Here is a 24,384-nt window from a genome sequence, read left to right as displayed (position 1 = left end):
CCCTCCTCCCCGCCTCCCTCCCTCCCGCCATCCCCGACGGGACGGGACAGGACGGGACGTCCCGTCCCGACCGCTCCCCCATCCCCCTGGGTTTTCCTTTCGGGGGACTCGTGTTTCCTGTTGAACTGAGGCGAGCCAGCCGCGGGTGAGTCCTGTGCCTTGGAATTTTGTTGGCTTTTTTCCTAAGGGTGCAGACCAGCACAAACTCGCAAAAAAAAAAAAAAAAAAAAAAAAAAAACCAAAAAAAAAAAAAAAAAAAAAAAACCAAAAAAAAAAAAAAAACCGACTCGGTGCGTGCGGGCGGGTGCTCCGCTCCCACTCGCAATCCTGCCATTCCTGCCAGTCGTCGGTCATCCTGGTGGCCACAGAGCCACTGCCACAAACATTCGGGGGGGGGGGGGGGAGGGGAGGAACAAAAAGCGGATTATTTAATCAAAATCAGGGTCATAATTCAATGTCCCTCTCTGCCTCTTAAGTCCCAAAATCTGCTTGTAAGACTAGGCTGAGATATTACTTGTATACGTCCATCAAAGCCGACATCAGTATTTCCGCATTTCTTATAAAGTGAGGCACATTAGTAAAATCTACGGTTTGCCAGGTTTTGTACATGGATGTAGAAAAGAGCCGTGGTGCTCAAATACATTGGTTCACACTTAGGTCTGGGCAACATCTAAACATAAATCCCTAATCCTTGATCACTTTGTAACCACAGAAGCAATACAGAAGTGACTTGCTCGAATGTGGCATTTCTTCATAGTTACAGTTGATAACCATCTCTCTGGACATCAAAGCCCATAAGAAAAAGAGGGGAGGATAAGACCGGGGAAGAAGGACAGAACTCACATCAAGAGGGATCACATTTCAAAACAGCGAAGCTGCTGGTGGAGCACCTCAGATTTACCTTGCCAAGCAAGCACCGTCCCTGCCAAGCAAGCACCGTCTCCCCTGGAAGCTGCTCCTTGAGCTGCATGAGCAGACAGCAGGAACACTCGCCCACGGCCCTGCTACCCCATCTGTAGCTCGTCTGTGCCACCTGCAGCACTGTGTTTGGAAAAGTTTTCAGAGAGCATATGTAAAGCCACACAATTTCCTGTGCTGATGATACTTCCTTTTTCTTGATCAGTATCCAGCAAGTCATCCCAAATTCTGCAGATTGAAGAAACACACTTCCTGATTTTTTTTTTAATACCTTTGCCAGCAAACCACCTTTCTGCTTCTCTAGACAGCACTTCTCTCCATCCAGTCATTTACTTGAGTCTCCTCAGGGTTAAATTTGAAGCTTTGACATTCTATACTCCTGCTCCATTGGAAACCTTGCCTCACCAACCAAGAGTAGAAGTCATAGCAGCTCCACCTCTATATCCCAGCAGAGACATATGCTGCCTGTCTTCAGTGCCTTGTCCAGGCAAAAAGACTTAAAGAGACATGAAGGAGTTGCCAAAACTGTCAGCTAGGGCAGTATTGTACAGCCAGTGATGCAATTCATTGATGGGTCCTCAAGAAGAGAACAGGCATTTAGATCTGCTAAAATCCAAACAGAGCCAAGGCTAGAGCCTGTCAGGAATGTTCTCTGCAATGCTTTTCCATTTTGCCTGAACCTCTGAAAACTGGGCATATTTAGCATAGGGTAGATGCAGTTCAAGTTGTACTACACCTTACATACCGAATTAGCAGCAACCCCTTTGTACCAGCAATGTACAGAAAGGCTGGGGCCAGGCAGCATCCAAGTCTGTGAGTCCCAAGGCATTTCAGGAGAGATGGTTTTTCCCACACCGGGCTGGTGCCTGCCCTCTGTCGGTGCCGAGCAGAGTCTTGTCCCTTCCTCCAGGGCTGCTGCCGTTGCCAACACTAGAAAATCTCAGCTGTTTATGCTGATCTGCCTGGTCTTGCTCATACAGAAACCCTGGACCACAAATTTAAGGGATGCGCAAAATACTGTGCTGCTACTTCTTTAGAAGCATGCACTGACAGCCTTGTATCAGGGCTTTTGTTTCAGGTTTAGCAAAAGCAAGTTTTCTCATAGCTAGCTTAGTAACTGCTTGAAGCAAACTTCACCAATAAAGCTTGAAGTGGCAGGTGAAATAGAAGGGGGAGGTTGTTTCCTTCAAAGCCATGGAAAGGGGCTTAACAATCAAGGAAATATCCCTCCCTCTTGGCACACAGGTCTTCACACTCTGTTAATACTATGAGGAGGAGCAAGCCTGCCAAGTCTCATGTGTGGAGTCTCTCCCAAGATCAGAAGAGACCCTGACCCAGACACAGGCCTTTGCAGCACCACTTGCCCTCATAATGCTATGCAGTAAATACTGGCAACTATCTCTCCATGATATATAGTAGGATTACAATATTTTTTGTTTGTTTTTTCCAAAATACTTGTGTTTTAGTAAAAAACCAAAAATGCAAACCAAACCATGCTGTTTACTCCATCCTACTCTGTTTGCTTTATTAACATTTTAATTTACTTTTTTCCACGCTTGTTTATGGGCTTTGTCCTGGCATGGTACCACAAACCAGAAGCCTGGTATCATGTATGAAGGATGAAAAGGAATAAATGACAGTTTCTAACACTTACCCAAAGTATCCAAGTAAGGTACGTCTGGCTAGCTACCTATTTAACTGCAAGGGAGTTCCTCTTGAAAAACAATATATTGCTGGTGCATCCTGACAAGTAAACCCATTGCAGATGGATTTGCCATGGAAATTGATCTGCACTGAAGATCTGTTTCAGTACAGAAATTTAAAGATGGACAAACCATGCCTGTCGGCACCTTCCCAGGGACAGGCAGCTGCTTGGCATTTACTCTGGAAGGGGAATGGACTTGCCTGCAAATTCCTGCAGTGACCAGTCCAGCAGGGCCCCAAGTCAGTTAAGCACAGGCTGTGTTGTCAACATTTGTTTTTATCAGTTTTATCTCAAACAGAATCAATTACCTCACAACGATTTTAGTACACCAAATAGAAGAGAGATCCTAAAAGCTAGCAAGAAGTTACTAGATACTTGTTAGCTCCAGGAGGGAGCAGCCAAAGGTGATCTCAGAAAGACCTCGTGACAGCTCCACTTAGGTGTGGGCACTTTGGAAAGTCAGTCAAGCTGTAACGTGCACATAAAAAAAAAAAAACCAAAACAATCAGGGTATTTACTGGCTACTGAACATTCTATCTTGGTGTAAGCACAAGAACAAAACCCCACATCCTGGTTATGTGACAGGAACTGTGCCCACCTTTGATGTGGGAGATAAACTAAAGCAACTAGCAGACAGTGATCTCTCGGAAGAGGTTTGTGTACAGTATCCTCTGAAGTCTACTGGTCATATATATATATATATATATATACACACATTTATATATGTTCAAGCAGACACATGAAGACAAATATATAAACATATGTATCTATATGTGAATGTGTGTATATATATACACACATATATAGATACATACATATGAAGCAAAACACCGGTTGTTCTTTTTTTTTTGACGGCATCTAAGGGATGGGAAAGTAGAATGCCCTGTGAATACTCCATCTGAAAATTCCCAGATGCCAAAGGTAGACAAATTAGTAATCCTGGGAAGACAGAAAGAGTGCCTGCAGTAACATGACTTAAATGTTTTGGCATTCCCTTGTTTTTCTTTTAATATTTATTTGGGTGCAGTTGTTACTACCCGCTGGAACATGAAATGCTTTATCAGCTCCTTGGGTTGTTTTTTTTTTAAGCATTTGTGTGTGGTTATTATAACTGAGCCACAAGGTAAAGCTGTGTGAGATGAGGACTTAAAAAGCCACTTCTGTTGCATTATTTTTTTATTTTGGTAGGGATTAGCAGGTTTAATAGGTCCAAAAGGCAGAGTTGCATAATAGTCTTTAATTAAAGTTCCGTTAAAAAAAAGAGGCAGAAGTGGCCGGCATTTCACATGCAGTCCTGCATGTGCTTTGGCACATCACAAAATTATGAAGCAGGCATGGGAATAGCAGACAATGCCAGAGGAAAGTCATGTCCCATGACTGCAGTTAGGATGTAAAGGCTGTAGGATATTGGTTACCTGAGGTTTGCCTTGAAAGCATCTAAAGCTCAAAAGGGAGCACAAAAGTGAAAAAAAACCAGGGATGCTGTCAAAGCACAAATGGGAAACCCACGAGGTGTTGGCTCTGGCAGCAGTTCAGAACACACTTGTTTGTGTTTTGGCAGGACATCCAGAACTGCATTTCTCTACTAAGGCAGAAGAAAGGAGAAAGATGAAAGTAAGAAAAGGGCAAGAGTAGCCACAGCTGAGGCAAGGACACCACCTGGGTCAGGGCTGCCCAGCTGGGGCGGTGGCAGCAGCACTCGCAGCATTCAGAACCACAAGCTCAGCCTGACAGAGCACAGCACGTTGAGCTGGAAGGACCTCATCCTGGAAAGGGACCAAAGATATTTTAGTCCCGTCAAGAGTCTAAACCAGAGCTAGATAAGATTAATGGACATTTATAGGGATTAGCAAGAATTAATAGGAGAGGCCAAGCCCCTCCACCTACAGTGACTGCATTTTTGAGGTGATGGAAAGGGAAACGACGTGGAATGTTGCTTGCCTGAAATATTTTGGGATTTAGAAAATCCAAACATTTGAATAATGTGTTGAAATTACAGCTGTCCCCCAGTGTTTTTTTTTAAATCTTTCGTTCAAAGAGGCTCCTGCAGACCTATGTCTTCTTTAACCAGGGTGCTTAAAAATATACCATTCTGTAATAATTATTATGTTCCATCATTTCTGAACAAGCTGGATCTGTGGAAAAGAGACCCTCACATTTTCTAGCTTGCACTGTTACTTGTGACACTGCACACATCTTTATTTCTTAGCAGTTCAGGTTTATTTTTCACCTTCAGAACAACAGAAAAGGGAGACTGCTGATTTTCAGCTTTATTTCTTTAGATCCCAGGGTGCCACTGAACTTGCCTAAGCAATAGTTTCAACTTCTGGTTAATACACAGATCCCTGCAACTTTCCCAGAGTGAGGAACGTCTCCAAGCTTTGCAGCAAAGCTTCTTCCTTACATAATTTGTGGATCTCCACAGCCTGGGCTGCCTGTTTAGAAAAGATAACAGAAGAGACACTGCTTTGAAGGGGAAAGACATTAAGAAGAGGAAGAAGAAGACGAGGAAGGTAAGTTTTCCTACAGCACACTGCAGGAAAATGGAACACGTGGCAGAGGCCCTGATTTTTGTGTGAATGTCTGACACAACTTGCCCTAGACTTCAAACACCAGGTTGGCACAAATCAGCACACACATTTTCCAATTGAGACAGACTAAAACAGTTTTTTGCACCAACATTAAGAACTTTATAACTATTCAAAATCAGCACCAATGGTTGGATTAATATTTTAATAATTACACACTTTTTACATTATGAAAATAAATCATAAATAGTGTAAAAATAATTCTGAAGATCAACTTCTCACAAGCAAGAAACAAAACCTGAAGTACAAAACTGAAAGAAAACAAAACAATATTCAGCTGCAAAACAAGGAGAAATTTTAATAATAAAAACAAAAGCATGCTGTTTGATCGGGTTCAATTAAGTCAAGACCAGTGGCCACAAGAAAGTGGTAAATAATAACAAATTAAAATGGGTGACTAAAAGCTTGCACTCATCAAAAGAGGTCTTGTGACTTATTTACAGTGCAAAGACACTCAAAATATTTCTAGTATTGATAATATGATGCTGACCCATGTATTTTTCTCCCCAAGCATTGAAATACTTGCCAAATTACTTTGTATTTTTATCTCTTCTACTTCATTTATGAGACCATTTGCAATATAAAAATAACGGCACATATAGATGAACTTAAAAAAGTAAAAAATACAAATAAAAATATATAATATTTTCCAAAGGAAAAAGTCAGATACATACATCTTAGCAACATTTTTAAAGTTGTGTGATATTTTCCCAAACATGTACAATAATATAAGAATATCCACATGTATGTTAACAATATGTAAAACATTCTTCCACCAACCCAACTCTCCATAATACTTCAGAGAAGTGTGCAAGTACCAATGGGATCTGGGAAATTAATACAATTTCTTTTTTAAATAGAAACAAGTAAAACACTAACGGTCCCAGGTTAAGGCCCCCTGCTTTCAAAGAAATTTCAATTTCCAAGCAGCATTGATAACTGGATGCATTTAAAAACAAAATAAAACAAAAACAACTCTCCAAATCCCTTTTAAAATACAAACTCCACTTTTTCTGTAGAGTATCTTTTTTCAGAAATGATGGTGGCAGGCACTTGTTTCTAACTGCATTTAATGAATCCAACCACCACGTAAAATAGTTTAATAACAGAGGGTGCAAGAAAACCTTCATTTGTACATTACAGCAACATTGACATCCATAAAAACAAATTGCAGAAAAGAAAAAAAAAAATCAGTGTTAGTTTTAATTCCAGTCACTGAAATAGAATTTTTGCAATGACTACAAATTAGACTTTCTTTTGACCACTATCTTTGCAGATGTGTTTTGCGTGAGTCTTTAGTGTGAAAATTTAGGAATCTTATTAGGTAAAATACAGAGATTTAAAAGTTTACTTTTAAGATGTTCAAGCAGCAGAGATCAGAAAATTTGAAGGGAAGGGTCAACTCCTGCAAGCCTTGAACCTCTTCATCACTTTCAATAAACAGGCTGACAATATCTCTGCAGTTCTTACTGAAGTAGTCCTGATTTAGGCAAAACCTCACTGCCGAAGGTGGTAATATTTACCTCATTACAAAGCACAACCTCCTGCATGTCTCAAAGAGCTTTGCAAGGAGATGATGCATCTCTGTCCTCCGGTGCTTGCTGAGGATGGGGAGGCACAGCCAGGGGAGGAGCCTGGAACAGCTGAGCCAGGTTTAGGATCCCAGTTCTGGGGCGGTCAGTGGGACAACTCTCTCCACACCCCACGGAGATCCAGGATCCCAGCCACGTGTCCTGCCACAGCCCCCAGCCTTACAAGCACCATCCTCCCATGAGGATCAAAGGTCTGCTGATCTCATTTGGGGTTGCTTTGCTTCTCTGGTGGCATAACCAAGTAACTGGTGGTCACACGCACCGTCCATGGGTGCGATGCTCAGTGGAGCCAATGCTAACTTTCCACACTACATCAATCTTAATAATGATTCCTTTTCCAACTCTATACTTTACACATGTGCAGATATATGAATTTGATAATTCTTAAACTCATTCATACTAATTACACCACAGACTAAAAGAACAGCTGGATGAAGAGTATCATTCTGCTTTGCTACACTATCAGAATTTGACATCATGACCAGCAATAAATAAAATTATAAATCAAAAAATACATTGTATCATTGCTCTGTGATTTAACATCTCATGCTTTACCTCAGGAAAAAATAAAAAGTTGTCCAAAGCATCCTGAAAAAAAGCTTTCCCATAGTTAGTCCAAGAATATGACGACAAAGACCATGTATGTCAGACATATTCATACAGTGCTTAAAAGATTTGTGGCCTCTGTAGCAGGACTTCTGCACAATTTGGTTTTAATGCACTGGAGTAACAGATAATTACAAAACTTCATATGAAACATATTGAAAACTCTCAAAATAAACAAGGATTAATCATACCTGAAAATCAGAGATATAGAAACTGTGTAGACTAATACCACTACACATTTCTACAACTGAAAACACTGGTAGAGGAACTACTGTTCCTGTTACAAACTAAACAAAACAAATCATATCTATCTGGAGGAATGCCACTAAAAGATACAACAACACACTGGCAGTTCAAACTGTAGCTTTGCCATCAAAAGGAAAAAGATATACTAGCACCAGAAATAGTGGCTTCTTGAACAAAATAAGCACGTTGCAAGTCTTCACAGGGTGCTTTTCTTGATGAAATATTAATCCAAATTCTTTTTTTTTCCTTGTACTGACCATGCAACTTTTCTAGATATGGATAAGTTTCATGTCAATTCAATATGATACACAAATATTAATGCCAAATCTATGCATGTAGTTCAACCTTTCAAGTTAAATTTTTTATCTACTGCTCACTCATGGTCATTTAAAAGGAATGAACATTTAATGATATTGAACAACACAAAGACTAAAAAAGCCAAATAATATTATTTGGAAAAAAAATATTCCTACCTGCTGGGAATTTAATAAAGAAATTGATTTACAAGACAGAAAAGAAAGCAAATGAAGGTGCTTTAGTGTTTCTTCAGTAGGGTCTCAGTGTCAGGGAGTTAAAGGAGAACTGAGTTTTGCCTAACACTTAACAGTAGTGTTTATAATTATTTCCTGAATGACAAAACCATGGACCAAAGCTCTGCAAGCTTTATTGGTGCATATAGAAATGGATGCTAGAAGGGCAGTTAAAAAGTATAGGTACACAAATTTAAAAAAGAAAAAGAAAGTGCTTATGACAGCATTACTTATCTTGTTGCTATTCCTTAAATGAGTTTTGTTTGTGGACAGTCTCAATATGGAGTTGCTAAATTATCTAGCCAGATAATAAACATCCTACTTGATTTTGCATGTAAGTACTCTGAAGGACCTTTAAAAATATTTCATCTTACTGTACTGATTGCCAATATTCGATATAATAAAAAAAATTCAGCTTCTAATCTCCACATCTACCACATACCCAGCCAAATGTCCCAAGCCAGGACACTGACGAACAACTCTTTTCTCTCAGGCAGGCAGCCTGCTCCTCAGCCAGCTGGTTTTTTTGACACAGTGCTGCCTAAACAAGCAGACTGAGAGTGGCAAGTCAGAGGCTTACAGGGTGCTGCTCCTGTCCTCCTGAAAGGCCCTCAATAGCGTTACTGCTGTAACACTCTGGTAACATTTTATATTCTGTCTGTGCCACCTGAAGGTTTTCACTGTTGCAATCATCACTGTTCAAACAGGTTGATACTTGCATCTCTGAAAATTTAGGGAAAGCAAAACATATTTCCTTATTTCTGTGAACACTTGTTTACTTCTTACTTTTGGAAAGATGGAATTGAGCAGTAAAAATACAGATGGGTTCAGTGTATATTGTCAGATTTTTGTTTTTTATTAAAAAGATACTACTAATTGGAGTCCAATAAATTGACTTTTTGCTTTAAAAATCTGGGTTTTCCTCAATGAAAAGCTGGGTTTGACTCCAATATACCAAAATGACAATAAAGATTCATCAAAAAGAAATATTCCATTGTAGTGGCATTTCCACTGATCTGAGATCGTGAAGCAATATAAAAAGTGTGACCCCATCTTCACATGATTTAGAAATGATGGAGCAAGGGAAAATGTGCGTTTCAAGAAGGGCATAACGTGCCCTCATATGAATGAAGATCAGTTGTCTTCTTCAACTTTAGTTTTGGTCTACATTTGAAAGACAACTCTTCAAAAAATAACTAAAATCGTTTGGGATGATCCTGCTATATACATTAGGAACAGAAGTGATATAAAAAGAACTTCCATCTGCCAAATATGGCACCATTTCTCATAAATTAATCTCTCAAACTAACTTCAGTGCACCATATGAAGACTCAAAGTTGTAAAAAATACCTCGTGGCAAAACTACAAATGTGCACAAATTACGTAATCCTAGCAATGAAAAAAAGTGGAGAAGAAAAAGTTTCTCTAGAAAGCCATCTGAACAGGGAGAAAAATCAACACATTTAACAGTGAAGCGTGGTGACAAGCGTGCAGTGATAATCACACAGAATTGTTGCTCTCCAATGTTTTTTGAGCAATAATGTCCACTAAAATCACCGTAACAACATAAAAGGAACAAGATGAATACATCATTCTGTGAAACACAAAAATAAACTCTCTTTTCTAGACCTAAAGGCTTCAAAGACTGAAATAAAATCTCTTAATACTGAAACAAGATGAATATGTGGCTTGAAAGTATTTTCTTCAATGCCATCATCACCAATGTCGAATAGATTATTGAAATGCATTCTTCATGGCAACAGTAACAGGAAAAGGAAACAAAACAAACCATTGCTTCCAATATCCTGTAGAGAAGTTCAGCTAGCTATGTGTAATTTAAAGTGAATAACCTGAAAACCACACCATGATACATACATCTCTGGTCAGTTCCATTGCTATCCTCCTCTGGAGGATGATCTGATTCACCCCCACCTCAAGAGTGCTTTCTCCTCCAGCAGTCCCAAAATACAATATGCAGAGTATATATACTCTGTCCATCCTCGAGTGAGGTTGAGAAGCTTCTAGTCTCAGGCGGTGTCTGCCATCAAATGATCCCTGCAGCACCTCTGTAACCTTTTCAAACAACTCACAGAGAAGTCCGGTTTCTTCTTCAACATTCTGTCCCACTTGATGAAGGACTCGACAGGGCCTACGGTGAATGTCTTCACGACTGTGAGCAGTGCAAGGCAAAACCGATGCTGACCAACAGGCGGGGGTCCCTCCTTGATCAAAGGGGCCAAGTATCCCGCAAGACTGGAAGCCATCCACCTGCAGCTGGAATGCTATTTCCCAAAAATTCAAGGCCTCTTTCTATGCTCCTCTGGTTTATCTCTTTTTAGCAATGAGCCATGGTGTGACTCCCTTGAGATGACAAAAGGAAAACGACTCAGAAACTGGAATCAAAGGTCACCGTGAACAGCCACTCATGATCACACAGCAAGCAGGTTTGGCACACAAACTCATGCTTTTAGTTCATATGAGCAGATGCGGTGTCATGAATCAGTGACAAGTTTAAGATGGACATGGAAGCCAAGTCAGTAAACTCCAACAGCAGCTGGTACAGTACATTTCATAGCATTTTGCTCTTATTTGGTCACAATTTCTTGTAAACTAGTTCATGGCACTCATTGTCCATGCATATCCACAAGCCAAAACAAAAGAACTTACAGAAATACTAATTTCTATAATTGATTATTGTTTTGAGATCTCTCTCTCTCATTAGAGAGACAATCTGCGGGTTTATCCTGCAGTTATTGTATCATCTAACTGCAGATGTAGGTGAAAAAAAGATGTATGTATGGACTATTGCAAACAAGTAGAAGCTGCTACATGTAAACATATCTCAGACTTGTAAAATCAAATTTTCAGTTCTCAACTATAAATAAAAAAAGTGGAGCACTATATACACAACTTCATGCTTGTAAGGTTAGATTCGTCACTGCAGAGACAAAAAGAGATACAGATTAATCAAATTAGTAAGTTATTTCAGACATCTATTACAAATACATAGATTGCAAAGCAGAGTTGAAAATATTGATAGTTATTTCCTCAGCACCAACTATTCTTCAGAGCACCCGAGATTTCACTTATGCTTCATGTTATCTGATATATTATATGTCAGTATCCCTCCAACTAATTTATTCTGAACGCTATGTTTTTAAATCGAGCATTGTCTAAAATAATGTTGCCAGGTAATATTGCCATAAAACACAAAACCCAGGGGGATTTATTGAAGAACAGAAAAGTAAGGCAAAGAAAAGGAAAGGATGCACTGTCCTTCTGTATCCCAGAAAACCAATATAATAATAGATGGACAGAAATACTTGACAAAAATGCCACATCCATGAGCTTTTATGATGAATAGGAAGCACTGATTATCCGCAGAAACCAAAGGATGTGTGAGTCTTCATGTGAAAAAAGAAAAGTTTTGGAACTTTCCAGGAAACTAACTACTTCTACAGTACTGCCTCAATGAATTATTCTATAAAGTTACATGAACTACTACATTATCACATGAACTACTGTCATGGAGAGGTCTGATCTTGCATTGCTGGGTATGTCTGTCTAGGAGGTTCGGAGGTGTATCTTCATACTGTTCAGTACGATTGTGACAGGCATTTCTGTGAGCTAAGGACATACTGCTCCTGAAAAGAAAAAGCTCTGCCCATCCTACCTTCTGCCAACAGCCAGGCATTGGTAATCCATCAGGACCCTGTTTCAAGGGGAATAAAAGGAAAAAAACAAAACAAAACAAAACAAAACAAAAAAACAGAAGAAGAAAAACGCTTAAGTAAGTTTGCTAGGATAGACATTTCATCAACATCTGTTAGAACAGCTGAAGCAGTTTTGACTTTCTGTCTAAAACATAGCAACCAGTTAACTTATTTCCTCTCTTATTCTCAAAGTGAAGGAAAAGGCAAAGGTGAGAAGGTTTACACTGTAAATACATACATGCACTTCTCTGCTCTAAAGATTTGTTTTTCTCTAAATCATTAGAACTTCTTTATCAGTTTCTTATTGCTGCTAGAGCTCAGGCTACATGTTGTTTTAAATACTATCTGTTTTTTTTTCACAAAAATCTGTATCTGAATGTACAAGATCAGTGAGAAAAAAATCCTATCACTTTTATCTGGAGAGTATTATATTTTAGGGGCCCCTCAACACAAAGGTCACTGTGTGATAAGACAGCAAGACTAGAATGGGAGTAGAATCTTTTCTTTTCACTTTCAATATCAGTTTTTGAATGAAGCAGTGAAATCTTAAGGCCTGAACATACCTAGGGTGCCACAGTGGAAGAAAACACCAGCAGTGGGAGCAAGGCAGTACAGCACCACTGATTATTTCAGTGCTTGGGCAATATGGCCATCTAATTTCTTCTCATGTTAGTGAGAGTGACTCCTTTTCTTTTCTGTTCCTACCCTACCTTCATGTATCTCTATGCATCCAGTATGATCAGGGCCAGCTTTCGACCAGAGTCATACTGGTTTTCATGGATGTAATTCCAATTTACATGGCGTTCCAGGGTTTATTCAGGGAGTTACATGCTCAGAATTAGGAGCACATACAATGTAACTAGACTATGTATAAGCAGAAAAAAAAATCAGGCCTTTACGTTTCTTAGAATTTAGAATACCAATACTTAATGTTAACCTACATGTGAAGATAATGGTTATTACAGATTTTTGAATATACTTGCATGTGGTCTGATGTGAATGACTTGCTGCCTAAACAAGAGACAGTGTGGTGTGCTAAACAGCTTATTCTAGCAATTATCTACAAACAGAATATTTTTATCCATCAATGATTGTTAGTGGATCTTCAGATATAAAAGATAATACAGAGACAGAGAAACATTTTTAAATACAAAAGCATGCTGTATTATCTCCAACAAAATATGAGATATGGTTACCATTAATTGGAAGCATACAACATGGACTGTGGAATAATCTTAATGGACTGTGTGTTTACAATTAAAAAGCCACTGACTTCAAATTAGAAGTGCTATAGTCAAAATAAAACCTACTTAATTTAACATTCATTTCAGAGAACCGTGCTTAACCACCAAACAATAGCAGAACATGCAGATCAAATTTTACTGTGAACAATTAAAAAAAAATCCTCCTTGTATCTTTAGGAAATGTGTATGTACTATTCATTTGGGGTTTTCTTTCTTTCTTTTCTTTCTTTTCTTTTCTTTTCTTTCTTAAATGGGAAAGAGTTCCAACTTACTTTACCACTAAATAAAAATCACTGTTGCCAGATTGGTACAAGGGAGAGGGTCAAGAAGTAGCATTTTAGTACAGGTGGGAACTTGAATTCATGCTAGCGTAGGATGGGGAGTGTTGTGTGTATTCCAGGAAGGTAAGTTCCAAGGGTAAGACCATTAAATTGAAGACATTAAATAACAAAGACAGTGAGGGTTTGGGCTGCAGACTGTTACATTCTTACAAACATCAGGTAAGCTTTTATTTCCAGAAGTGTTTGAATACTCTGGTAACAGACCAGACACCAGAAACATTACTTGTGGATGGTCTGGAAGTTAAGCTCCAGCTTGGCTTACTGGAAACCTTGATTTTTAGAAACAGTATTTACATCCTTCTGTTTGTGACTCATTTTAGCCAAACTGTGAAAACATGCCCCTAGGATGGCAAGGATTTGGAAGGAAGACCAGGGTGCAGAGTAGCTATGGGACAGGCCAGGGTGTGGAACTGAGCAGTGCAGACAGAAGTCATCAGATTTGATTAGAGGTGAACGTTGTACTGGATTTCTACAACTTGGGTTCAGGGTGAGTAAGGCAACGGGTATTTTGCGAGGAAAGTAACAAACCAACGATTCTCAGGGAAAATGTAGGAAGGACATAAACTTATAAATTACCAGGTGACGTGGGAGCAAATTGCTGAGAGTTAGGCTTAAGGTGTCAACAAAAACGTGTGTTCTCTCACTGCAGTTATGATCACTTGAAGCAGCTGGTTTGTTCATGCACATGCATGTGTTACATGAAAAATGTAAAGCCAGCTCAGAAAAACATTACTTTACATTGAGAATGGCTGGACTGCAAACAAAGGAACTGCATGCAGGGTTGGTAGGAAAGAGAAATACTGTACCAATTGGCAAGGGGCATCCAGCCCATCCAGGCCAGGCTGGCCTGGCTCCCCTTTTTCCCCCTTAATTCCACGGAATCCCTGTTTGTAAAGATTAACTTGCAATGTTACTGTCAAGGAAATGCCTTCAGTATTGACTTAAATGGAGTGAGCAACAAGAACAAACCACCACCCCACCGCCCCCCCCCAAAAAAAAACCAACAGAGAGGCAAGAAGAACAAGCTGACTGCTTATGATTTAAACCTGTGGGGCACTGATTCTGGCACATTCTAAATTTGGTTTCTTTCCAATGTATTTTGCAGAAAAAAATTAAGAAAAAAAAATCATCCCACCATCAAAACCTCACAAACTTAGCCCAGAGATCTTAAGTCTGGTGCTTTAAACCAAATTAGGAGGTTTACAAACAAAGTCTGCTTCAGAATTTGCACCTGAGATGAAGCTGTGTTAACAAAGGGCAACAGGTTGCACAGTAGCTAGTGCTTGTTCCTCTCCCCTCATTTCTTATTCCATCAGTTTACAGCAAGATGACTGATCTTCCAATACACAAGTGAGACGTACCAATGGGCAAGGTGCATCTAATCCAGGAGCACCCTGTTCTCCTTTCTCCCCTTTAGGCCCTTTTTTGCCTTTCTTTCCCTTTTCCCCCTGTGGACACAACGGTTTGGATAAAACAAGTTTCATTCTTTTGGGAAAAAAAAAAAAAGGAAGATTGGGTTTAAAGTTTGGGTTTTTTCTTTTTAAGCCAATGGAGAGCTGAAATGACACTTACCACTGTGTTCTGGTTTGGATGGTGCATTATGTGGAAAAATAAATTATATGATCACAAGCAAGAACTGCAATCAGTCTCTATTAGTTTGTGTTGGTATTTCATATCAGTATTATGAATGTTTTGTAACCTAGAACAGGGCTTGAAATCATTGATTTCTTGAGACAGAGGCAAATCTGCAAATCCCCCCTATCTGCAGTCCAGAATAAGAGGTGTCCTATTTTGATAAGTGATAGCACTGAAAGGTACATGCTCACTAAGCTGAACTTATCAGCTTCCCAGAGGATTTGCCACTAGTCAGAAGTAATTTTGGGAGAGCAGAATCCATCAGCAGGTCTTTTGATAAAAGATCTGTGGCACAGACGCTTCATAGGGACGACTGACTTAATTGCATCAGCTTTCAGGATGTCACATCAAGGGTGAACCTGGCCAGCAGCATCCTTTGCTAACTGACCCTTTGCACTCTGGTAAGAGTATGGAACAAATCTTGTTCTCTGTTCCACAGAAACCCACAGACATCACTGAGGGTGCACACTGCTGTCACTCCAAATACAACACGACCATTTCAAACCCTGTTAGAGGAATCAAAACACTCAAACTGCTTGATGGAGAGGTGCTATGACACTTTCAACAATTTCATATTGTCTTAGTATCATAAAGTAATCAGAAGTGATAATTAGATTATTTATTTAAGCATTTCAAATATTCTGTCTGCTGCAGGCAATGTTTCATATATTTGTTTTACCAAGATTTAATCCTTTGATTTCACACTGAGTTTTCTTTTTACATGCAAAACTTCCAGTGCTTTAATTCTCACGGAAATTAATTGACTCCCCTCAACAAAGCTACCTGCAAAGATGACCTCACCTTCAAGCAGTATAAGAGGTTTAGAGAGTTCATTTTATAATTGATTTCACACCAGTTGATCACAATGGTAAATGAGTTTCAGGTTGCTCTCAATTTCACAAAAATCAAAAAGGGATCACTTAAAAAAAATAAATTGGACTAGGATTGTAAAAAATGGGATAGGAAGGATGAGTAAATCAGGATATCACAAAGAAATGGGAAAAATAGTCATAGGAAAATTAGTATAACATCGAAGAACCAGCAAGTGAGGTCGTGGCTACTGGAAGGATTTAATTTGTGAGGAAAAGGGTAAAAAAGACACAGGAATTGTAAGGAATGAGGGTAGAAGGAGAAGGAAGGAATGCCCCTTTGGAAAGACAGACGGATTTTGGTGAAGCATATTAAATAGACATTTAACTTGTTCCACACCAGTACAGAAAGACTTAATCCATTAAAAATAGAGAAAAATAATTTTACACATAAATATATATATCTATAAAATATTTTTAAAAGGAAGGAAAGCATATTAGTCATTTAATATAACAGCATACCTGACACATTCAAATAAAACAAAATGTTCCATGAGCAAAACATACTGCATCCATGTCATGATAGAAGCAAAGTTACTTGTCTATCTTTTCTGTGTGCCAAAAGGTCACAGGATAATATTTGGAAAAACAGCAACCCAAACATTACCAGTCCTTACCAAATGATAAGACTGTCATATAAAAAAATCCTCACATGACAAGAACCATAAATTGGCTACATTTCCATCTTAAACCTACAAAGATGACAACATAGCAGAGAAACCCAACATCTTAGGGTCAAATTTCGTGCTATTTGTGCTCAATGGAGCACCAATTTATTTGCAGTGAGTGTATGCAAGCACAAAGCATGGACATACTCCAAAAAGGATTCTGAAAGTGAACAGTACAGTTTGAGTTCTGACTCCTTTTTAAATCTTTAGAATTTTTGTTTCTTTAACTTCTTGTTTTACAAGCCAGCAGATAAGTATTTTCAATTTCCAGTTCTGCAGGCAGATCTATGATCTTATTTGATCCAATGCAGCAGTCATCTGTGTTGAAAACAGCCTGAATTTCCTGGGTACTTTACTACTTTTTCTACAGACTGAGTTCTTTCTTTTTAATGTTAGATCTTTACTCCTTATCCTGAACTATAGAAACCCACAGGGGTTATGGAGATTCTACATCTGATGAGGATTTAAAAAAAAAAAAAAATCCTTTTTGTCCTTCTTCAGTGCCTAGGGAAATAAAAAATTGTGGCACTTCCACAACACCACTAAGGTTGGAACAATCTACAACCCTCACATGCACAGATTCTCATCGATGCAGAGTGTAGGGGAGAAGGATAATGCCTTTTCATCCTCTGTTCAGACTCCTCTGTCAAAATTCATAACAACAGTCACAACTGTGCATCTGGGACCGGGGCCACTTCCCTCCCTTCACCACAACACAATCTCTAACTTTTGTTAAAGCCTACTTGTTTTTGAAAGGAATTTTTTTTTCTATTCATACAACTTCAAAATACAAACCTTTTTTGTGATGAGTGCTGCTGGACTATAATTTTATATAAGTAATAACAGCTAGAACACTTTTTAAAATATTTTTACACCCATGTTAAGAAGACAATGCAAACACTGACCTGCTTTCACTGTAGCAGAACTACTGATGGGCTAAAATACATATCAACAATCTAGGCCCCATTTCAAACTTAAGCAGTAAAGATTTATTCCCTGCATGTCTATGACAAAAAGTGTCACTGGTTCTCTTTAGAATGTCCATAATGGTATGTAGTTTTGCAGCGCAATTTAAGTTTGTTAACTGGAAACTCACGAATCTCAATTTGCATGATGTCAGACCAACAGCCAATAGAAATATTTAAAAACCAAGAAATCATAGGCGAGATGGTATTCATCTGTTGTTACAAATATTGTTTATCTGTTGAAATGGATGCTGTTACACCAATTTACTCATAGATAATTAGTAATCTACATAAGGAAAACCACCAGAGCACAGAAGACTAGGTATAATGAGAACTTGGATTAATTGTATTACATTGTATCTTTTGAGAGCCAGTTTTCTAGTTGGAAAAGGAACTGTTGATGCAGGTAAAGTAATTTCAGTGAAATAAGTTTGCTTGCATGATATAAATATTCCCTAATTTATGGGAAAAATGTGTTTAAACTGTGCAATGGAAGTGTCCTCCACAGAGGTCTCAGCTATATCTTCCCTGGCTTTTCACTGGGAAAGGCCTTCCTACGCCTCCTAGTTTTCCTTACTCTGGGAATCTTTAAGGCAGGTATTTGATCTCCATTTTTGCCCTACAGACTTCCTGTCAATCCTCCTTCTGAAAGTCCACAAAACAGTGTGTTTTTTGAAACACGGATCAGACTTGCGAACTACTTTATCCCACGCATTCTCCTCAGGAAATCGGGTTTGCCTTTTCATGAATTTTTAGGGAGATGCAGGACCAGAGTTCCTAGGAGATGTGTCCTGCAGCCCAAGAGAATAAATCTCCACAGGCAACCTAAATCACAACTGAACTCCAAAAAGGGTGTAGTCATGCCACACACCATTCCCACATACAATTCCCTCACTTCCTCGCAACTGGAAGTTCCATATTTGACTTATCTTGTCAAGCTCTGCAGCATGCAAGACTCTGGAAAATGAAAACATCTTTACATCCTGAGTGCTGAATGTCATCTGTTCCATTTTCACATTATATTTGCATAAGCGAACTTTTTACCAGCTTCCCATCTTTTCTTCTAAAAATCTTCTGGAGCGCCTGTGGCTGAAATTTGTCTGCCTATCTGCTCTAGCTGGACGTGGTAACACAGACTCAGAAAGCCTGACTGAAAGGGAGTTCTGGAGGTTGCCTGTGATTCCCATCCTGAGCAGGATGACTCCTGACCCTAGGGCAGGTCAGACCAGACCAGGTTCTGCAGTGCTCCTTGAGCAGTGGTTCAACCCCCTCTCTGGACTCACTATTCCAGTGCTGTGCTGTTCTCCTAGTGAACAATTGCTCTGAGCCTCTCAGGAGCAGCTTGTGGTCCTGCATGTCCTCAGCTGCCATTACCCAGAAGAGTTTTGCTCTATTATTTTTTTGTCTCCTCCTTCAAGTAGTTTGGCCCCCCCATTGTCAGACTAAGCCAGTCCATCTCCTCCAACCTCAGCTACCAGTTGTGTTTGCCCAGATCCCTGCCAGCTTGGTAACCTTCTTACTCTCTGATTTTTCCTTGAACTGTGAGGCTCAAAAGACCATCTGCAGAATTCAAGAAACCTCACTGGAATTGATTAGAGAGGCATCAGTACTTATTTTTATCTTTTGGACACAACTCTTTGAACGTATCCCAGGGTGAGAATATACTGTTAAGCTCATTCAATTTGGCACTTGCTGTAACTCCCACTTGGCACAAAGAGCATTTTGGCCATCACCTCTCTGAGCTGGCAGTTATCAGTTACACCCCTCGACTGCTAGCTGCTCTCAAGGAGAAAAGCTGTTCACTGGTGGCAGACAGACCTGTACTCTGACAGCAAGTAAGGGCACACCATTCATTGTGATTACTCCGCCAGGTCAAACACTGCCTTTATAACATTCATGGAGCACCTGCTTAAACAACTGTTGTTCTGCAAAATCGGTACCTTACCGGGGATCTCTGAGCTCAAATGAAAGAGCAATATACCAAGGGACAAAAGGGAAGGATGAACTTCATATTTCCCTTTTCAGCGCATTCTTGGGAAGTGTTTTGCCTAACCACATTAAGAAACAGGGATGAACTCTAACACCCACGGTGACTTTTTAGCCCTGCTTCTTGTTTAGGACACCATAATAAAAAATTAATCTAGCCTAACCCTGCATATGTCAGCTTGACACAAATATTTGACTGACCTAGAAAAATCATCTCCATCATGTATGGACTTTTACACTAAGTGACTTGGTGTGAGTTCTAATTCAGCAAGCTGGGATTTGTGTTGGATAGAAATGGAAGAGATTTGCTCATGAAGTGTCTCTACACACATTAAGTCCTGCATTGCTTTTTACTAAACAGATTTCCAAGTCACTGTGTCTGTACACTGAAAAGAAAGTCAAGGCTGTTTCTGCTAACTTCACACTCTAGTTGGTTTACCAGAATGGCAGAGTATATGATTCAATTTCAACCCATATGTATCACAAAGTCCTTAATTGCAAATAAAACATTGCCAAAAATAAGAATTCCAGCAGTTCCCATCTTAGCCACTTGGAGCAGGACAGGTAGCATGTACAGGCACACTACACCAGGATCAACCATTAGTCTGCAAATACTGCCAGGGAACAGAGCTGGGCTATTCAGTGTAAAAGCACTACCACAATGACTAATGTCTGCATTAAATATTTCAGGACTTTCAACAAGTGCAAGATGGATTGGAGAAAATGAGCCTAAAAAAAGTCTGTGCTTTGGGACATGTTGATATTTCTGGTCCTTTACATAGGTTTTTTGTGGTTTTTCATGATTTTGCTTTAGCATTTATCTGTGACTTGCCTTTTGGCACACAGTAAAAAAAACAAAGATAAGTTTTAACAGGACAGTTTATAGCATAAAGACAGCAGAACTGATTAGCTGAGGAATCAAGCAACAGTCAATAACACTGTGGTCACCTTTTCTCCCTTTTCTCCTATATCACCCTTTTCTCCTCGAGGACCAGGGAAACCCTATAAAAACAAAATGGACAAAGATAGGTTGGCTTTTATTAATATGCAGATTGAGTTTTCAAATATTCTTGGAAAACCTAGGAAGATGATGTCACTACATGCTCTGTACCTCTATGTGTGTTACGTGTGGACACACGCACAGACACACGAGCATGTCAGATGAGTAAGTCACAGAGTTTGGTAGAGACATTTTGGCAGCTACAGAGAGAAATCATACCATTCAAACTGGCAATCATCCATGCTACATAGCATATGTGCATTCTGAAAAAGACTCCTCCAAGTCAGGGATTTCAGTGTAGGACTACAGAAAAAGACTTCCAGTAAGTCTTTTTAGCATGCCAAGGATTGAGCCTATGTTTTGAACACATCCTTTAGAGGCTATGGAATTATTCTCTTTAATTAGAATAAATCCAGTTAACTAAGTGCTAAGTGACTCCTTGATCTTCTACAAGTGAGTCATCTGAGTATTTTCTTAGCAAGCATTTTTTCAGCCTACTGACATCCAAAGGACCAAGTACTTGCATTACTAAGCACTGCTATCTGGTGGTGTCTGTTGATAAGGGCTGTACATAGCACAATCTTTGTCCTCTTTACCACAGAGAAAGAGCAAACGCAGCACTCAGCACACTCTCTGCAGGCACTGCATGCACACTGAAAGGCAGCAAAGATGCTGTGCCCCTAAGGGATTTCTTGGCAGACTCTTACGACCCCTGAGAGTGCCCTGGTCACACACATTACTTACATCAAGGCCAGGCTCGCCGTCTTTGCCCTGCCAAAGAACCACAGGAACTGCATTAGCTTCCCTCAGACAAGGACACTGCTGCCCATGTTTAATATTTCCAGGAACTGATAACCTGGCTGCAAAATTTTGCTTGACTGTAAAATTTTGTTCGTAGGCAGATTCTGGGAGCAAGCTAAAAAGACAGGAAAAACCTAGAAAATTTTCTTTTTAGTTGGCAGAAGTGGAAAACAGAAACAGGATTTTTTTTTTTTTAATTTAACTCACAAAAGTGACCCTCACATAAAAATGCATGGCAAGCTAATTTAACAGTCCATGGAGCCTGAAAACTGTCTCCAGCCACTGACTCCTGATCCAGTTAAATGGATCCAATTAAACCACAGGTCTGTATTACAGCTTAAATTAATTAATCAAACAGATTAGACTGGAGAGGGTACGGAAACACTAAAAGTCTCCTGGAAAGGCTGGTTGTGCCTGGCCAAGCACATTTACATGACTTTCCTTGCGTCAAAGTACAGAACAGCCATGTGTATATGTACACACCTGACCCAGTCATTAGCAGTGTAAACAGGGAAAGTCAACTGATTTTACTGGGGATATCCTTGTCAGGCCAAAGGAAGTTCTCCCTCATATTTTAGAAATGGATAACATAATTAAAATTATTGATTTAAATAATTTCCACCTATGAATGAGCAACAATGAAATTCTCACATTGCTTCTGAGTAGATGACAGAGAAATGAAAGCAGAACAGGTCTCTGAAGTAACAAATGAAGAAACAAAAAAAACCCCAGAATGGTGAAGAAACCTTGAAGTATGGAAATCCAAGCAGCTTACTGACATTAAGAAATTCACAGCTTTCCACAGTTCCTCCTGAACTCCTGGCACTCTCACATGGTCCCCAGGCAGCTGATGGCCAAAGGCTGCTGAACCAGGAGCACCTGCATTCTACATCTCCTCTCTCTTGCTAGTTCATGTCAGGTCTCATTTTTCATGTGCGTGGGTAGAAACCCAAGAGTGTGATTCAGACCATTGACCTTGCACTGTCAGGGTTTATTATCAATCTCTGCCTTTTCCAAATAATTCTACTGCTAGGTGAAAATCAGCCATAAAGCACACAAAGTTTAATCAGGGAAGGATGAAAAGTGCAGTGTGTACAAACTCTGTGCAACTTACAGGCAAGCCGTATGGTCCTCTGGGTCCAGGGTCACCTACAGTTCCCTTCTCACCCTAAGAAAAGATTACAGAACAAGCAAACAAAAACATTGGCTATCTCAGAAATTATCTCTACCAAGTGCTTTAGGTTAAAGTTTATGATTCCTAAGTATTTTGAGTGGAAAATATCCAAGCTCATTTATTTTTATTAAATATTTAAGAGGGAAAGAGAAGGTGTGTACTACTTTCTAGGCAAAACGACTTTTTAGGCATATGATATCACGCTCATTTTTAAATACATTAGTAACTGAAAATATGTTTCAACTGAGCATGCACCAGTGTCAAGTTGAAGCTTTTAAAACCTTAATGTTGCTCTCAGTAAAAACCCAAAGTTGTAATGAAAACTGAGGAAATACAGCATCAAGCTGTATATGTACATAGCAGCTGAGATGCTGCACAGTGACAGGCAAAAATAATGTGCCAGTCAAAGTTTGATTTAAGGAGGCAATGCTATTAACAGTGACATTGTGAAGATTATCCTATGCACAACACTGTGTTGCTAAGTCCTCTATTGGATTCTAGATAAGTGATGTAAATACCCTGGTTTATTAAAATCAAGACAACTGTAATAATATGCAAGACAAACAAGTACAGAGATTACTCCAGAAGTCTGATCTCATTCTGCACTAAAATCCATGAAAAAATTACCAGTTTCCAGAGGGGTGCTGCCAAAGTCATTTTGCGAGCTTAATACAGGGTAAACTTTTCCAAATGGAATGGAATTTCAAGGCGACAAATTTCAGGCCGACAGTAAAAATCACCTTTACTCTCTAACTGTTCTTTTTCAACATTGATATGAACTTAAGCTTCCCAAGCCAGCCAGGACTAGCCCGTGTAACTGCAAGGACAGGTCCCTGTCAGCTTGGAAGGGAGTCAGGGCTGGGAAGAAGGTGTGGAAAGCAGTCTTGTTTCAGACTGCGGCTTTCTTTCTTCTGAATTAAATCCATCAGAAAAGCACTTCTCTCTGGGGAGCACAAAACTGCTCAAAGTGCTGGTGAAATAGAAGAAAAAAATTCTGACTACCTCCAGTTTTCAAAGCTCCTACTCTGGATTTGTTATGCAGGGTGACTTGGGTCCCTTTGTCACCCTCTTTGCTGAACACACCCTAACACAGGGCTTGGTGCAAGGCTCTTGGTGGGCAGAAGTTTTGTGTTCCATCCTAGCATGTGCTGCACTTATGTTTGTGGGATAATTCTCTGTACAACATCCTCTGGGTTATTTACTGCTTATTATTATTTCATTAATGACTATTATTAAAAGCATGAGACAGAGATGGAGATGTGTACCTAATTAATAGTGGTGATCATTGGCAAATCCAAGTACTTGGCACAGTTCCAAAAATGGGCTGCTATATCTAAGTTTCATTGACTGAATTATACAAAAAGGCAGTCACCAGAACAAATGGGACCTTAACCTGTGGTTGAATAATCCTAGGAGTTTGTCAGAATAACTGACACTTGGTTTGTTTTAAATACATTATAATTTTCTTAGGTGGGCACTTGCTTTAGTCTAGAGGTAATGAGACGTGCAGTGTCAGGTCTTTCTGGATTCTGTTACTCCCCTGCTAATTTCTGAGCTGCATTAAGGCTGGATGCCCTGGCAGGACAATAGGAGGTATTGGGAAGTAACAGCTGATTTTCCAAACAATAAATCCCTTGCAGCTTTAAAGCTTTCTGCTAAGAAGAAACTGATTTGCTGACCCATGGAGGTAAGAGCTACAAAACTCTTCGATCAGTACTCGAAATATGTGAAGACTAATTCAGCATCTTTTTTTTTTTTTTTTACTCTTCAACTGCAAGATGACTATACAAAGTCCTCTCGAGA

At 39.5% G+C, this 24,384-nt stretch overlaps 1 protein-coding gene across 1 annotated transcript in view; it reads right to left on the bottom strand.

The window, feature by feature from the left end:
• Positions 1-10,014: 10,014 nt before the first annotated feature.
• Positions 10,015-24,384, bottom strand: part of COL25A1 (collagen type XXV alpha 1 chain) — a 298,968-nt gene continuing 284,598 nt past the window's right edge. The window contains exons 32-36 of the mRNA XM_066186248.1: positions 22,522-22,575; positions 20,555-20,608; positions 14,845-14,931; positions 11,859-11,897; positions 10,015-10,546 (exon numbers count right to left, since the gene is read on the bottom strand). Coding sequence (XP_066042345.1) covers positions 10,511-10,546; positions 11,859-11,897; positions 14,845-14,931; positions 20,555-20,608; positions 22,522-22,575 — 270 coding nt within the window. The 3' untranslated portion in view covers positions 10,015-10,510. The remainder of the gene's footprint in view (positions 10,547-11,858; positions 11,898-14,844; positions 14,932-20,554; positions 20,609-22,521; positions 22,576-24,384) is intronic.

Source organism: Chamaea fasciata, unplaced genomic scaffold, assembly GCF_029207755.1.
Source record: "Chamaea fasciata isolate MVZ Bird 193981 ecotype frontalis unplaced genomic scaffold, bChaFas1.0.hap1 SCAF_6, whole genome shotgun sequence".
Classification (NCBI taxonomy): Eukaryota; Metazoa; Chordata; class Aves; order Passeriformes; family Sylviidae; genus Chamaea; species Chamaea fasciata.
Note: the sequence above shows the minus strand (reverse complement) of the source record. Positions and strands in the feature narration are given on the sequence as shown.